This window comes from Pteronotus mesoamericanus, unplaced genomic scaffold (assembly GCF_021234165.1).
Source record: "Pteronotus mesoamericanus isolate MK-2021 breed Mesoamerican mustached bat unplaced genomic scaffold, CSHL_Meso_final scaffold_174, whole genome shotgun sequence".
NCBI classification, from domain to species: Eukaryota; Metazoa; Chordata; class Mammalia; order Chiroptera; family Mormoopidae; genus Pteronotus; species Pteronotus mesoamericanus.
The window spans coordinates 40,585,733-40,603,622 of NW_026555309.1; the positions used below are offsets into that span (position 1 = coordinate 40,585,733).

At 44.8% G+C, this 17,890-nt stretch overlaps 1 protein-coding gene across 1 annotated transcript in view; it reads right to left on the bottom strand.

Annotated features, from left to right (window-relative positions):
* ADCY8 (adenylate cyclase 8) overlaps window positions 1-17,890 on the bottom strand; it is a 156,023-nt gene that overhangs the window by 52,506 nt on the left and 85,627 nt on the right. The window contains exon 8 of the mRNA XM_054590096.1: window positions 8,032-8,229. Coding sequence (XP_054446071.1) covers window positions 8,032-8,229 — 198 coding nt within the window. The remainder of the gene's footprint in view (window positions 1-8,031; window positions 8,230-17,890) is intronic.

Below are 17,890 nucleotides of genomic sequence, written 5' to 3' on the forward strand. Positions count from 1 at the left end.
GTGAAATCCCTCATTATGTACTATGGCAGCGGCTAGAGCACCCTTAAATTAGACTGTTGGGGTAAAAGGCATAATCGCAATGAAGGTGCGAGGGACTAATTTTTAGTCATTTCCTATTTTGAAGTCGACTATCTTCCCTAGCTTGGTGTCTAGTGTCTAGCCAGAGTCATTATCAGGCGTGGTTCAGTGAGTGACAGGTATATCTGAGGAAATCCCTCACCGGCATACTTTTCCTAAGTCACCTCACTTTTGTACGAACATGGGTTTCCTCATGCTTGGTAGACTCGCAAAGAAACTCACCAATGTATGTAAAATGGACAGCTTCAGAAGTGTGAGGCTGGAACGACATCACCCAGGGATAAAAGGACACTCTTAACGGCAATACGTTTCCTAATGCTATGCTCTTCCTTGGGGCGGTGTGTGTTTGGGGGTGGGGGTGGGGGTGTGGACTGACGCGTGAGCCCTCCAAGCAGTAAAGTTTACAAAGCTTCCATCCCACCATTCTTCCAGCTCTCCCTCCCCCAAGTCTCCCATCCTTGGAAGGAGCACTCTCCCTTTCTTGGCTGGTCGGTTCCCCAAGGCAGGGGGAGGCCATGGGAGTGGCAATATTCCTGCGCTCCTTGCCAGATGCCTCTGGTTGCAGATGATGGTGATGTCTACACATGGAGCATGAAGCTTGCTTCAAGGACTGCGCCAATGGCCTTCGGATCAAAATCTTCACAATTCTATCATTCTATACTACTCTATTCGAGATGACATTGGTACTTCTGACTCTGAAAATGCTGGCTTTGTGAGACTGGAGCTAGCTAATTGGTCTGATAAAAAGACGAGTAAAATGGCCCTTGATTACATTTGTCTATTTAGAGGGAAGTAGAAATAGCAATACATTTATAAGAAAAATATCAAGAATATTAAGGAGGCTGACAAACCCACTGCTTGAATAAAGGATGATTTTTCCCCCTAAGCCTCTTGTCTTTCATACCTGAAGGAGATAGCCTGAATATTCTTACTATTTTGGGTCTTACTAGAGCAGTAAAAATGCAACGGTAATTCAAGCTTGCACCAGAATAATTCCTATAAAAAATAAGGTCATGGAAACGATCGGATAGTAATCTGATTCGGAAAATGAGAGAGAACACCCAAGACCATTTGCTTCATGCTCCATGTTCCTATCTCCCTACATCTAAATAAGAGGTGTAGTGTCTCAACAGATTCTGAATGTCTCCAAGAAGAAAAAACATGCATTTCCCCCCCGGGCATTACCTGATTCCAGAGTCCAACATCCTAATCCATCAAATGGAATGATCCCATCAGATAGAAGGTGGAATGAATCCATTTTAATTCATTCGCTTGACTAGCCTCCTTTGCTTTGCCAAATTCTTTCTTAATTATCTTATTCTACTTGATGTAACTCCAACAGGAGTTGATAGAAAAAAGAAGAAAGACACATTTCAAAGTTTGTGATGCATTTTTTCCTGAAATCTGTTAAGTCTCCACTTAACTTTGAGTTTCTTTATAAAGGACAGAAAAAACTGAGAGAAATTCTGAACAGAGATGAGAACCAACTGACCTCACCTACAAGATTATCTAATGGTTTCCTGTGTGACAAATCCTTGTGTTTATGTGGTTGCTGATAGAGAAAGGACAACATGAGATGAAGGTTTTGAAAATATTCAGCACAGAACTTGATTCACAGCAAACTCTATCTACAAGCTGCATCGTGTATTTGGTTAGTGTGCACCTTTGTGTATTGATACTTACAATTGTGTGTTGTTTATGAACGTTGTGGCCCTGGTGCCCTGGGACACAAGACATGTTATGATTGCTTATGCTCACTATTTTTAATGAAGTTGATGTTTACAAGAAGCTCTAGAAGCGTGAGATTTCTTTTAAGTGAGCAGGTTTAGCCTCACACAGATTTGGATCGGCATAGGATTAATCAGAAAAGGGAAAAGAAGAACTCTTGCATTTATTCAAACATCTACTACATGGGTATCATGTCTTCTAATTTTTGCACCAATCCAGTGAGGGGAAGGTATTATGATCATCATCACCTCCACAAGATCATCTCATCTTCGTCACCTACACCCAGCCCCTAAGTGGCAGGGATGGGGTTCGTCACATCTACTCAGTAATCTAGTCCATGTTTTTTGCTCTTTTACTGAACACCAAACACCTGAAAGATAAATGAAGCTTTTATATGTGTGTGGGGTGTCCATCTGAGTGGCAGAAAGCTATCAACCTGTCGGTATCCAATAATGATCCATAAATTAGTCAACCGTCCCTTGCACCCTCAAAGTGGGATTTGAACAAGGCCTGTCTGATGCCTGAGCCCGTTCTTCTAGGACCACTGTGAGCCTTACAATGACACACTTTCTACATCTGTCTGAAGCCATACTGACCTTGAGTGTAGACCTGGGACTTTCTGGTGTGACCTCATGCCTGAAGGCATGAGGCAGGTGACTAGCCCAAGCCCTCACATGCAGGCATGGACAGAGATAGGTGGCTGGAGACCCAGGACAAGAGAATCCCAGGAGAGTTTTCTCAAAATTTAGGCCTCTATCCCTGCCAAATCAGAATCCTAAGGAACAGAGGGATGGACATTTTTAACAAGATTCCAGGTAACCCTCAAGTCTGAAAACTATTAGCCGAGGACAAAGAGGATTTTATGGCTTAAATTCATAACAGAAAAGGAGGTCTTTTCTTAAAAAAGAAAGTTTCAGAACTTAACAGATATTAGCATTGAAAGAAGGAAGGAAATCTGCCATCACTGATAAGGTTTGATTGGGCACTTACCCCACTGAAATGCCCACATCAAAAACACAAATTCCCAGTTAATTTTGAAGTGTATATTAAATGTATCTTCATATTTATTCAAAATGGAAAAGCTGCCTCACTCTGAGGTTGTTCATGCCATTTCTGCAACACTAAATTGAATAAAGTCACTCCAAATACGTGTTTCTATGGCATTAAGCTTCCTCAAAGCACTAGAGGTTTTGGGTTGATTTTAAGTAATTATAATTCATTGCCTTCCTCATCCTAAGTTCCATTCAGAGGCTTGTCTCGAAGAGAAATATGAACCAGAGAGTGAGGAACATCCCCTTCCTGTGAGTTAAATTCTTCACCATATAAAGAATAGTTGCAAATCAATAAGACAGAGCTGAACACAAGAAAAGACGGCAATAAAGGCAAATGTGCAAATCACAGAAGGAGAGCTGTAAAGACCAAAACACAAAAATGTATGGGAAGACGTCAACAAGAATTTTAAAAAATGACAGGAAGGTACTGCTTGTCTCTTATCAAGTTGGCAATTTTTTAAAGGTATAGGCACAATTTTTAAAGGGCAAATTCAGAATACACCTCCAGTATTTAAAAATGTACCTTCTTTTACTCCCATTTTTAGGACTTGATCTTAAGAAAACAATTAAGCATGGATGTATGACTTAAATATGACGATAGCCATCACCATGGAGTTTATAACTTATAATAGTGAAAAACTGAGGGGAAAAAGCCGACAATGGTCAAAACATGCAATGGAGAATCATGCGGCTACAAAGTAATTTCTTTGTAACTTCATACTTAATATTGTGGGAAAAAGCCCAATGCACTGTGCATAAAATGGTCCCATTACAGAAAACAAAGAGCAAATGTATGTACATAGAATCACACTCATGAAAGACTAGAAAGACTGATGCCTACATGTTAGCGCTGGGCGCTTATCCTGGGTGAGAGACCACCGAGACACCATTTTCCTCTTTTTGCCTTATGTGCTTGGTTTAAGCTTTTATTAGGGAAAATGCATTCTTTTTCTTAATAAGAAAAAAGTCATACATAAGAAAAGGAAAAGTCCAATATGATGGACCGTATTTGACCAACGTGTCTTGTTTCCTGAATCTTTTTACTGCAGTTCTATCTTGTGTTTGCCCCTGACACCTGTAAGCTCCTTTAGGGAATATCTCGCCTGAGACTGAGGGAGGGCAGAGGATGCTACTGTGAAATCTGGGCGGGGGGGACCTGGAGGGGACCTCTGATGACTGGGTTAGGCCCCCACCCCCATGCAGAGGCCCACCCTGAGAGTCCTCATGTGGTCGCTGGGAAGTGAGGATGTTGAGATCCACTGAGGCTAACCTGGCTGAGGCCCGAGACTTGGGCCACATGACTTGTCACCCACATGGGATGGTTTTTGAGCACAAAAGCAGGTACTCCTAATAGTTACACTGAAAATGGAATGTAAACCGGCACTGTCTTAGGCAAACCAGGTCACGTGTTCACCTTCGTCATGGGGAAGTCACAGGCTCAAAGCATCAACTGCTGAAGAGACGAGGAGCAGTCAACTCTCCCATTTCACGGACGGAAACCAGCGGGGCAGAGCGGGAAAAGCCATGTCCAAACATGGCTAAGGCACTTGAGTCACGAGCACACTTTTCTGAGGCTTAGCTCAAAAGATTCCTGTGTGTGTGCATGTGCCACTTTGAAATGACAGGGAGTAAGTGGAACTTACAGTCTTCTGTCCTGAAACACCACTGCTACAGAGTCAAAACTGACCTACATGCCCTGACCAGTGGAGCTCAGTTGGTTGGGTCCCACAAAACAAAGGGTCACTGGTTCAATTCCCAGTCCGAGCACAGGAGAGAGGCACCTGCTCGATGTTTCTCTCCCTTTCTTCTTTCTCCTCCCTTCCCCTCTCTCTAAGAATAAATAAATAAAATCTTTAAAACAAAGACTGACCTATGTCTTTTGGCTCTTAGAGTTCACTAAAAAAATATTCTGGGACCAGCAAGCTACAGGGGTGAGGCAGTCTCCTCGGGCAGTCTCCCGGATACGAGTCTTCATTCGTCCCACAAGTGTTTACGCAACACTGGACGTATACAAAATTCCTGTTGCGAGATGCTGTTGATAGATGTGCCCATTTTTATAAGTGAATGTGATCAGGAAAGGTCTGGATGACATTTGAAAGGAGCTTTTGTATTCTCCAATTCACTAATAAAGGTGGATATGTGAACAGGTTCCCTTATTTGTATATCTTATTGCTGTTGAAACAGAGGAAAACCTTTATTCCCCCCACAAAATTTCCCAGGCTAAGGTCGTTACTTCCATTTCCACTTTTCCTTTCAGAAAACATGCTTTTATGGAGCAAACTTGCTCCCCCAAAGCTGGGTCAGGCAGTGGTTCAAGGCTTCGATGTCACCAAGACTATATATCTTTTAATAATTCTAAGATATGTAATTCCCCATCCTGCTCTTAACATCTGCGGAATCTGAGTTCCTCCAGAGAGGCCTGTAATTGCTTCTGCTGGACACCAGGGGGCAATACCGACCAGCGACTGCTTTGAATATAAATTCTCTGGGGTTTTATTTAGTACACAAACTGTGAACTCAGGCAGCAAACCTATGCGGATTGATTTTTGAAGTACAGATCCATGGAGAGCTCTTTTTTTCCATCTGACCAACACCAGGGTATAGGAATGTTGGTTTCCTCTATTGTCTGCTGGGTGGGTTTTTTTCGTTTTTTTTTTTTCCCTGTTCATTCTACTCTGGAGGTGCAAGCCCCGTTTACTGGAGGTGGGGTAGGGGAGAGGTCCTCCTAAACTGCCCACGTTGGGTGGTTTTTCTTTCTTAGTGCTGTGCAGAAAATAGCACCGCTCCCAGTTGGTAGTTTACAGTCACTCAAATATGGCAGCTGGATTTTTAGACCTGTGACCTCTACTTCACCTCTAAGAGGCTCCTTTTCTCTTTTATAAGTGGGATAGCAGTGTTTTTCTCAGGGTGCTATAAACTGACACATATGAACACCAGGCTCAGAGTCGATGCACACGGTACGGCGAATTCTGGAATCCTGTGGATTTGAAGGCCCTGCTTCTATTTTGGTAAGGCCCTGGGCCCTTTTCTTACTTCATCTCTCCCTCAAATCCCTGCTCTGTGCCTGGCACCCCATCCAAGGTTCAAAGAGGAGAGGATGAAGATAACACAGGATTGTCTTTTTATGTAAAGGCCGGGGTCGAAGCGGGGCAAGTCCCCAGGCCAGCGTGGTGGACAGACAGGACGCTGGCTTTGGGGGTCACCGTGGGCTCAGATCACAGCCCCTCCATTGGCAGGTGGAGTTTGGATTTCTCTGACCCTCCATTTCATCACATAGAAAAATGAGGCTCCTAGTAACATCTGCTTCTCACTCTCATTGCTACTCTGCCTGTGCAAGCAGCTTAGACTAGCGCATGGTTTGGTAAATACGCAATGATTGTTACTTATTTTATTCAGTGTACCTCTGCTCAGCAGTAATGCAGCACCTAGAGAGGGTCCCAGAGCCCGAGCCAATGAGGGGTGTCTCCATGACAGGGGGCAATGAACATTTTCTGATGTGCCCCATTACCCTCACCCCGGGGGACCCCATGCCGTGTGGAGCACATGAAATGGCCAGATTGTGGTGGGTAAATCCTGCTCTTTGCTTCCTCTAGAAGAACCTCCCCTGGCCACAAAAATCAACCTTAGACATCCTGTGCATCCCAGCTCCATTTCAGCTCCAAAACCAGGTACTCGCTGATGAGAGATGGGCACTATTAAATTAAAAAAATAGAAATTATGTTTGCAGGGGTCAGGTCATTAGTGAATCAAGTCTATCTTTAGGAAGGATGAATAAAAAGGGTTTTGTGTAGCTCTGGACACCGGCATACACAGGCATTTATACCAGCTAATTGAGAAGATTCTTTGCAAGACCAGCCTGTCCTTCCTAGCTCCTTCAACATAGCAACCAGGAAAGAAAATGCATTTAATTTGGACCTTTAGCTCCCAATTATATTACGAATCGGAGAAGTCCACCTGCCATTTGGCAGAGGGATAGAAGGGGAGGTTGCGTGAAGCCAAATGTATCCTCTCCTTTTGTTTTGTTGGCACATAGGCACAATGCATTAAACTGTGAACTGCTGATGAAGAAAGATACTGATTTCGGAATGTGCAACATTTAGGGGTCTACCAGACCTCATCGGGAATGGTACATGCCCACAGAAGTGTGAATTCCCCAAACTGGGGAATGCAGAATCTCCCAGGAAGTTGATCAAATTCACAAAAAATTGCTCACTGGAGCTTTGCAGAGTATCAGATCCAACTCCTGAAATTTGCTTGCAAATACCATGCTGTTCTTGCCGAGGCCCTTGCAGATACCAAGCATCTCCTGTGACCAGGCAGGGAAGCCCTTTCAGCTTCCATCGGGGCACAGGAACAGCCCCGTTAAGCAGGGACAGCAGCCATCTGCCCCCAGCACTTTGCAGTTTAGAGCTGGGGAGTGAAAGGGGCATTGGAAAAAGGCGACATCGATATGATGGTGGCTGCCGCTTTTGGGCACTTAACCTAAATAAGGCATTGCCTGAAGCCTTCCACGATAACCTGGGAGGGAGGCACGTTCATGATCCTCATTGTATGGCTCATGCTCAGAGAGGCTACTCCACTTTTCAAAGGTCACACAGCAAAGAAGTAGCAAAGGACGATTTCAAACCCAACTCTGGATCCACAACCCATCTTCTTTCTATTATGCCTACATCAGGGGCCAGCAGGGAGCCGGGGAAATGGGAGAATACGTGTCCCTTACAACCTAAGGGACACGTAAGACCGTGTTTATTGCTCATGCTTATGTGAAGTTATTGGGCGCCTGCATATATATTATATCACAAGGGTTGCAACAGATGGGAATTAACATAAAAGCAAAGGCAAGTGGGTGCTACTGTCACGTGGGTTAGTAATGTCAAAGTGGAAGGAATACCCGTTAGCTCCCTGGGATAAAGGACCCCTGTTCTTTCCGTTCTGTTGTCCTTCAAGAGCCACGCTGAGGCTCTTTATGTGAAAGGCTTCTCCTCTCATGGCCTTCAGTCTACTCATGATTTTCAAACAGAAAAAGAAAAGACACCAAACCAAATCAAACAAACAAACAAACGAACAAACCACAAACACACCAACCGAAACTGTAGCCCCTGGGCTCTCTCTGGTCCCGCGAACACTTACAATTTACTTCAGAAAAAGAGCCACTATGGGGACCCAGCTCTACCTTGTGCTCCAGGCTGGAGTCTTTAAACATCAGTGAGAATGGCTTGATATGCTCTCTTCTCAATTTATCGCCACTCCGCAAGTCGATGGTATGTTCTATTCGCTTGTTAATTTCCTCAGGCCCAGACTGGACATGCAAAGCTTGTGCAAGATGGTTTGGAAGTAGATTTATTGAATTTCTTGTTAGGGCAGCCAGAGTCTAGGGGGAAAGCACATGCAAACACAATAAAACTGCTAGTCCCCTTTGGATTAAAAAGAAATGCAATGTTTTTTAGATTAGGTTGCATTGCAAACAGTAATAGCATTCCATGCAGTTGTATTCAGTGAAACCTACAGAAGTGGGTAAGTTAGCATTTAGTTTAGAGAAACACAACCTGGCAAGTTAGACATCGAGAGGGCCATGCCCCTTCCTCTGTGTAGGTGCACTGAATTCCTTGGGCTCAGTTATTTGGAGAGCTGTCAGCTTGAAAATGTTCATCAAGACCGTTTCTCTAACCAGTCACATCTCTGGTATGAGAGAAAGAGAACTAATACGAATAACAGAAAGTAAAGTATATCTGAAAAGCCCACAGAAATGATCATCTCCAACCAAGCAGATTCCACATTTTCGTGTGGTCTTTCCTTTAATGTGGTGGAGAGACTTGGGGACACATGACTTGCATTTTTTTTTTCCTTAGCATTCCTCATGGACACATAGCCAAGTGCACCAAGATCTGCTCCTTGAACTTGATAAAGATTGCTAGATTTTTATGCTTCACAAATTTTTTCCCCCACAGACCATTATATATCTATATTTTCATATAGATATATGTGTTTAATTTCCTTTAGGCAAAAAATGCAAGCAGTTGCAGCCTCTCCCTTTCACAGGGTTAATTAACTGGCAGGAGGTGTGAAAAGGCGTGACCGCTGTGGCCGGTCACTGGCTATGGCTACATGGATGCAGAAACAGCATTAGCTTATGCAGACGCACCAGTTGGTCAGGGAGGCCCCTGTCTCTAGGTAATTCAGTGCAGCTGACAAGACCAGCTGGCTGGATCTAGCCAAACGCAGGGCTCGCTTAGAGTTCCAATGTAAGACAACTTCGTTGACAAAAGGGGGGATTGCCGCTTAAGGGATGTAGGCACAGGGATGCTCATCGTTGCCCTTGAGAGAGATTTCCTTGGGGAGACGCAGAGGGCGTGGTGCATCGGTCGAGGGCGGCAGCGAAAACTCCGATCTTCCACCCACACCCACCACACCTGCTTTTCGCCCGTCTCTCTGCTTGGCCACGCTCAAGCCACAGGCTGGGCTGAGATACGCTGAAGGACACCGTGAAAGGCAGCTTGTGAGAGCTGACAGCCCCTTCGAGACCCTCCTGCCTGGACCCTTCCTATATCTCTGTCCCTCTGAGAGACAAGAGACACCAGCTCATCTGCTGCCAGGTCAGATCCTCTGACTTTAGAGCCAGAGTTGGGGGCTTTGACCCTCTGCAGACTTCTAGCCCATTCCATAAGGATTCTTCCTATCGTACCGTTGGACTCTTCATTTTCACCTTCGTGGAGACAGTCCAAGTAACCTAAATTCCGGGTCTCTAGAGAATTCCACCCTCGTCTCCGGCCCCAGGATGGAGCTGTGTGTGCAACATGTCTTCTTTGCCTGTGCAGAGTTATATTAGAATGAGCTACTTTTGATAGATTACAGCTTTTTCTTTGTAAGGTCTGCAACACCAGTGTGAGCACGTTGGGATCACGTTAAAAATGAGGGTAAGTTCTCAAATATGATTCCAATCCTGAATTGACCTCCAGAAAGCAGAGATTGTTCTTTTATATAAACAACTTAAAGAAGCTGGTTAGAGAATTAGAAAAACAAGTGGGTGAAATGGAAGGAAATGGAAAATGCAGTGAGAATGAATTTTATACATAATTGAAGACATACATATGAATCTATGTTTCAATGTATAATTGAAGTACATGTTATATTTATATACCATAACAAATGTGTACATTTATTTACGCCTTACTCTAGCTGGTGTTTTCAGATAGTTGGGAGGTCAGATAGGCTAACACTGTGATACGTCAAAGTTTGCAGCTGAGCTGGGCTCTCATAGGAGACTCTTCAGAGAAAGATATAGCAACTCTGAGATTGATCCTGAGACCTATGCCCCACCTACGCAGTTCTGAAATCACTTCTTCACTCTGCCAGGAACCAACACTGGGTCTGAATAAGAACACCCAAGTGTATATGTTAGAGCTACTTTTTTCTCTGCTGTGTGTTCAAACCCCAGATCAACCTCCAGAAGAGAAGGCTCCTACTCGTTTTTGAGAAAAGTTTTATTTGTGCCTTTTTTTTAAAAAAAAAGAAAGCCCACTTCTTGGGAAAGCTGTGAGGTGATCTAATCTATCATGGCTAGTACTGAGAGCATTAGGGAGAATACCTGTTGTGTTTGAGGGAGGTGCAATTATTTTTGCTCAAATCTAGGGACTGGAGGTAGAGATGTGCTTGGATGTGAGAGGTAGTGCTTTTTGGGAAAGAAAGCTTTAAGTGCCATGTGGGTAAACACTGAGTTGGGGGACCCTTGGGAAAAGACACACGGGGCTTCTCAGAACCTGCCATGTAACAGTTTTTCCTTCTTATAGGAGTGGAAATGCTAGCGAATTCAACCAGCCTCCATAAACAAGGTCTGTTAGTCAAGATTGTCCCAACTTCTCTCTGTTCCCAGAGACAGTGAAATATCACATTCAAATGACACATCTGATGGTTTTTTAGTTAGGGTTCCTTCTTAGTTTCTCTTTTCTTTTTTTTTGCATATTTATGTCACCATAATCTGCTTTCCAAACAAAGATGTTTAATGAGCTCTTACTGAGGGAGGTCTATGCGCTATCACCATGGGAAGAGGTTTGAGTAATTTTCATAATAAGCTCATAGCTTCTGCTCTGGGAAACGCAATAACAAGGGTCAGAATGTCCACTCTGCTTGCTGAAATAATGGCCAGACGTTCCCCGCAGGCCCGCTGCGCGGCTCCCGCGCCCCTAGGCAGCCCGGCTCCCCGTCTTCGATCACGAGCGGTCATTGTCAGTCTGGGGCCCAGCATTTTGCACAGTCGTTTCCCACCTTGAGGCAGAACCTGAGGTTTGCAAGTGTTGCCTGGATGCTACATCTGATAGGGAATAAAGGATGTGTGAAACCCTTTGATTGGCCTTTGCCACTTTGTATTCTGAGATTTGAATCTGTTTATGATTAAGAGAATAAAGCAATGAGAGGGAGGTGCCCTTAGTTCTGGGCGCTCCCACAATAACAACTTCACTCTTAACCTTTCAGCTGATACTGCCAGGTCATTAAGGCAGTTTATTCAGTGGGATTTAGGTCCCAGGTGTGCTAGGTTGTCTCCCTGGTGTGTTTCCCTAACATCAGAGGTCTTTCTCCTTGTTTCCATTCATCGTACTGGTGGCTCCTGCCTTTGGCCACAGACACACTGGTCTGGTTCCCTTTGGGTGAGGTGTGGGCCAACGGTCAGTTGTGGCTGAGCGTCTAGGCCAACCATGATTCCGGGTCACGGGGTAGAGCTCTTGGGGTAGGAGAGTTAGAGCCACAAGGGCAATCTCCAGCATTCAAGAGTTTGTCCTCAGGCTCTGGCCCAAGGACCTTAGAGCCAGGTTAATCCAGGACAAGTGGTGTCTGACACTGATTCTGTCTCACCTGAGAAGCTTGTCTGGCTCGTTTGGCAGATCTTCTGTTAGCTAATTCAGGACTCCTTGCTTTGTATTATCCTCTGAGCTCCTCAGAAAGATGCTAATCTCAGTTTGAGAATGTGATTGTGCCCAAGTCATTATACGCCTGGCCCATTTTTTAATCAAAAAGAGTGGTTAAACTTCTGTAGAGTTGGCCAAAACAGAACTTGGCACCTCCATTGAAATGTGGCCACTTTGAGGCCACAGGACTTGAGGCAAGCTGCCAATTGAATTTTTAGCTTTTAAAATGTCACATCCACATTAATGTGTGGAACAGACACTCAAACTCCGGCCCTGACCTCAGAGTTGGGGGGTAACGAGATAATAGAGGGAGGGGGTGAGCCCAGGGATGCAGGCAGGGTGCCTGCTCTGGACATGACCCATGAGCTGGGGACAGAGAAGCTGACTTCGCATGAATGGTTTGTTTATAGGGCCACTCGATAGGAGGGGATCAAAGTATGTACTCATAGCACTCGAATGGCTGGGCCGAAATGTCATTGGCTGTGGCTGGAGAGGTGACCACTATCCCAATGATCAAATGACCTCGGGCTGACAATCTAAATAATTTCAGCTCATTTATCAGGACCTAAGCTCCTCAGTTTTCTTGTGAATAAAACAAAACACAACAAAACCAAAAATGTAGATTTTTTTTTAGAAATGTCAATGGCATGAGGAAAATGAAAGTGGGTGTTTGAGTGAGTGTGTGTGTGTGTGTGTGTGTGTGTGTGTGTGTGTGTTTTCAGGACAGAAATTTGGAGAAAACTGAAATATAAGAAGTACCTACACTTTTATTGTTTTAAAGATTCTGAAGTAGCTCTTTATATTCAGGATTATGAAACAAATATAGGAAGTCCTCATTTAATGTCGCTGATAGGTTCTTAGAACTGCAGCAAAATGATATAACAAAACCAATTTTACCAAAGGCTAATTGATATAAATGAGAGTTAAGTCCCAACGGCATCTCATCAATGTTATAACAAAATGACATGATTCGAGGACCTGCTGTAGTAGATTGTGAGTTGCTGACAAACTACTCATGTTTATTGTTTTAAGGCGGTATGTCTGAGCTTTTTTCAGGCTCCTGTTGTGCAATTTGATAATTAAATGTAGTTATTGATGCTTTCCTTCATTTTGTTCCAATGAGCTACAAATCACTGATCTTCAAGAATCCAGCCTCTCTTCCTAGTCTCCACTTATGATAGGACAAAACAGGGGAAAAGAAGAAATGACTCCGATCAGGGTCACAGTGTTCTGTCGTTGGGACTTTGTGGCTTTTGCTCCCTCTTGTCCTCACTTTTCTGTCCCACACTTGCCTATAGAAATTGTCTCATTAATTTAGCTTTTCTGGGTTCTCATTACCCCTAATGTTGGTGTCTGAGCTTAGCACTTAAGAGCAGTCCTGTGTGAAGTACTCTTAGCATCCCGAGTGGGTTCTACCACCTATGATGTATACAATGTCCTTATCATCGCATGATGCGATGAGATTTTTTAGGCCACCAAAAGTGACATAATAGTCATAGAGCGGGAAAGACGCAAACCCAATCTAGAGATTCATCACCTAGAATTCACAGCAGTAGTTCAGAGATCCTTGAACTATGGGAACCATTCACTGCCCAAGGAATTACCACTGTAATTCCCTTTGACCCTAGGTGAGGTAAAAATAAACACCTATACAAATAGCCAAAGATGAGGCTGGCCCGGCCAACAAAAATGTCAAGTGCCTTTGCTCTGGGCTGGAATTAAATCCCTGTAGAGTAATACCATTCATTTCCTTGTGTGGAGCCGGAGCAGCAGTGGGTCATGACGCACATGCAAAATTGTGGTTAAAAAATGAGAATTCAGATTCACTCACACCACATGCAATTTTGTTTGGAAAGAAAAACTGTTATACATATGAACTGCACCAGATCAAAACAACAAAAGTATTCTTGGTGGAGGAGAGATGGGAAAAATCATGGTGTAGCTAAATAAAGAAATTTTATAATAAAAAGTCTTAGCTCAGTCATTGGCAAAACTGGCACCAAGATCAACAAAAACAAATCCAGTTCTTTTTTTCAAATCCAGGAAATAAAGGAGCCAGGAAAAAAATCCATGTTTTTTCCTTTTTCTCTTCCTACCTATCTTCACACATTTAAAATAGCATACCTTTGCCTTCAATTCTATTTCCTCAGGCCACTCCGTATGACTCCCCAAACAACTAGTCGATCCCTTGTTTGTTTAGACAAGTTTCTGCCAGATATTGGCCATTGGGTGGCCTGAGTGTGCATGTTGTACATTTGCCAACTTACTTACCATGCCTAGATTGCAACTCTCCCTGAGCTGCCAACTCATCTCTGCCTTGATTTCTCCCACCTGAGTCTGTCCCTGTAACGTCAGAGAAAGAGAGGATGATCCCTCAGAGTTCCTCTCTCCGATTGCCTACTTAATCCACTCCGTGCTCCCAGGAAGGCTTCCAACTCACTGGCCTTTCTGCAGAGTGTGAAAAGCCAGACCCCGCTAATGAATCTTCCTGGCTGAACTCAACAGCTCTCCTCTGAGTCAGGGTTTAGGGCAACCTGGGCGCTTTGTTGTCAGCCAAAGCCGTGTTACTGGAAAGGGGCGGATTTACCTCAGGGATGGGACCGAAGCTCTTCAGTGTCTCCACCCCCAGGGCCTGCAAGATGTCCCATGTGATGAACATCAACACCGAGTCTGATGTCCAAGTAGTTAAAAATAAATTGCCTATGGAGAAATAGGCACCTGTGACTTCCTGCATACTAAGACCAAATAGGGACAATTCAATATTTGGCAGCTCATCGCAGGAGCAATAACCTAAGAAAACACACCCTCTTTAAGACCGATGCCCAATTATTCAGGCATTTTTAGGGGTCGGGATTTCAGGTCCGAGCTTTCTGTGAGGGAAAGAGAAGCCTGTGTTTTGGTCTCGAGCAAAAGAAACCAGGGGGAGAAGGTAGCCTCGCTTTCCCCCTGAGCCTGGGGTCTTGTGTCCCCATCCTTGGTCCCAACTCACTGCTTGTCTGTAGATTTCAGCTTAATGGTCACTTCCCTGGGAAGGTCTTCCACGATGACCTCGGATCAGTTTTCCACCCTCTGCTACACTCTCCCTCTGGAATGACAATGAGTTCACACAGGTCCTGATGGCCTATTAGTGAGAGCTCCGCACTGTGAGCTCCTTGACAGCTTGGGCCCCTCCTTCCTCTCTCTTTCCCTGACACCCAGCGCAGTGCCTGCAGATTGTGGTTAATCAGCAAGTAGTTGATAAAGGAATGACTGAATGGATGAGGGAGTGAATGAACAGCCTGGGGTGAGGGGAGGGGGACTGAGGCGCCCAAGTTGAATGACAGAATCAAAACGAGCTGGAGTTCAGGAGTTTTTTTCTTGGGGGCATTTTTATGCACAAGAAAGGGGCCAGGCTCTCAGTGTGTGCCCTGCCCTTTAGGGACTGAAGCAGAAGGGGAGACACCAAACTCCTCAAGAAAAGAACACAATGGTCATGGTGAACACAGGGCCGTGAAAGATGAAAGATGGCAAAGGGCGATGATATTTGTAATGATGTGTGAGTGCTTATCTCCATACAATCAAAACTCAACTGCCCAGAATGCTGAAGGAAAGGGAAAATTTCATTTCCTAGTTAGGTGCGATATACTTTCCTCTTTCTTTAACTCTTGTTGCTAAATCTGGTATCAATGTTTTCAGACAGTTTACTAGGGTAAGAGTTATGCTGAACTGTTATCCTAAATGAAGGTAAATGTAAACAGCAGCTATTCTATTGCTTCCTGGTGAATTATTTGTTCTCTGGGCTCTGGATTCTGAAGTCGAAGTAACTCCTAGTATTGGCCACAGACTCCCAGCCTGTGCCGGAGGCTGAGAAATTGAATGGGACGATGTCAGAGCTGAAAGGAGGTGTCAGGACCATTGATTCAGCTCTGCCATCGTGTGGATGGGAAGACTGGGGCTTGGCGGGTGGAAGTGATTGCCCAAAGCCATGGAGTAATTAAGTGGAGAAATCTGGGCTAGAACTCAGTTACCTTGAGCATCCATTTAGGCCTTTTTCAAATCTTGGTCCTACAGAGATTTGCCCCAAGATCGCAACTCAGAGCCTGTGGGACCGACTAGTTCACCATGAGGAACCTGGGTCCCTCAGCATCAGGTGGCCATGAGGTGATCAGATGAGGGTTCCTTCCTTTCTTCCAGTGGATATAGAAAACAGGATCTAAGGAAAGTCTCAGATTGGACTGACGAGGTTAGAGAAACCGAAGTATGTCCTTATATCCAGCTCCCCAGCCCAGCTGCAGGCTCCACTCCCTCCGCATTTCCTTTCCTTCTGGTTTCAACATGCTCCAGTCCAAGTGGGAGCAAAACAAATAGCTTTTTGTGTTTTATACCTACGTAGATGTGAGAGACTGCCCTGCTAAGCCGTTTTCCATGCAAATAATCACCCCATCAGCACACTCCGGGGAGGAGATGCTACCTGGTATAATACAACGAGCTGGAGGAAAATCTGGTCATTTCCTGGAGCTTTCACAGAAAATTACTAACTAACCCTGATGAGCAACTGATCCATCTTCAGAAGGTGAAAACACACACACACACACACACACACACACACGCATGTGCACGCACGCACACCCCATCTTTTAGGACTGACCTGTAAACAAGGCAGAAGGTAGACATCCAGCACATGTCTTTATCTTTAGGCCTTAGAAGGGAGACAGTGTGGCCAATGGGAAGTGTTGGGGGGTCAGACACGATTGGGTTCTCAGTTCAGCTCTGTTATTTACAGGCTACCTGTCCCTTGGGGAATCAACCCATCTCTATGAATCACAATTTTCTCATTTGTAAAGCAGGCACAGCACACTTACGTTGTAAGGCTGGTCTGAAAGTTAAGTGGAAAGGCTGTGAGCGACACTCCTGACATGGTACGTGGCCCCCAACTCTCTATTCCTCTTAACACTAGGGACACTGCGGATATTTGTCTATCCTCATGGCGAAGAAGCACATTTGCTTTCTGTTTTGTTGTGTGGAATATAGAAATTCCAATTATATTTTCAATATTTACAGTCACATAGTAATTTCGTGATAACAATAACGACCAAGGACGGTGGATTTTGTAGAAATGACTGATACATGCAATGAAAGTGCCAAGTGTGTGCTTTTCTCCAGACGATCCTATTAAGAGGCCTGGAGGAGTAAAAGAAAACTGCCTGGATTTTGAGGACATGATACATGTGAAAGGGGTGCTTGGGACGATGGCGAGAATGTCACAGGATGTGAGGGACAGACCCTGGGCTCCGAAAGGGGCTTCACTTCTAAAAGGGCGGTTTCATGTTCTTGGCATGACCCCTGTCATAAAAATCACATAAAAAGGGTTCATATCCTCACAGAATACACTTCACAGCGACACGCAGCTTTATCCTTTGTATCCTCTTGTGACTCATAGGAAGTCTAAGATGCAGTTTGTCCATTCTTGCCACCACAATCCATTTTCCACAAGGCAGCCACAGTGATGTCTTAAAAAATCTAAACCAGTCCACGCCACTGCCCTGCTGGGACCTTCCTCTTACTTCCCTTAGAACGGAATCCCAGGTCAGCCACGCGTGCACGATCAAGCCCCCCCGTCCTTTAACTTCACCTCTTACCCCTTTCCTCCTCGCTCACTATACCCTGCCCCCGCGATTTCCTTTGTGGCAACATAAACTAATTCCTACAATCCTGCCACATTGGGAATCACGGAAGCAACGCACGAGTGCTGAAGGCTGCCAGGAGCAGCCCGGATACCACAACTCAGACTGCAGTGACCAGCAATTTTAATCCAAATGGACACAGATAAAGGGCAGAGAAGATGCGTGACAAGGGAGAATCAAAAACAAGGGAGAATCTTCAAACATAGACAAGGACTGGGATAACTCTTAGTGCAATAGTTGCTCCTCCCAACCACTGACGGACTTTATAGATGGCCGGCGGGGAGGTGACAGAGGCAGTTCTGGGGTTCACTTGGAAATCCAGAGCCCTCTCTTATCAGCTGTGACAAACTGGCTTCTGGCTTCACCACTTCATCAAATCTGCCTCTCGTCAAGGACGTTCTTTCATCCAAGGCCTCGTGGCTATGCTGGACGTTGTTGATGGCTCCCTCCATCTCAGAACGCTCTGCCC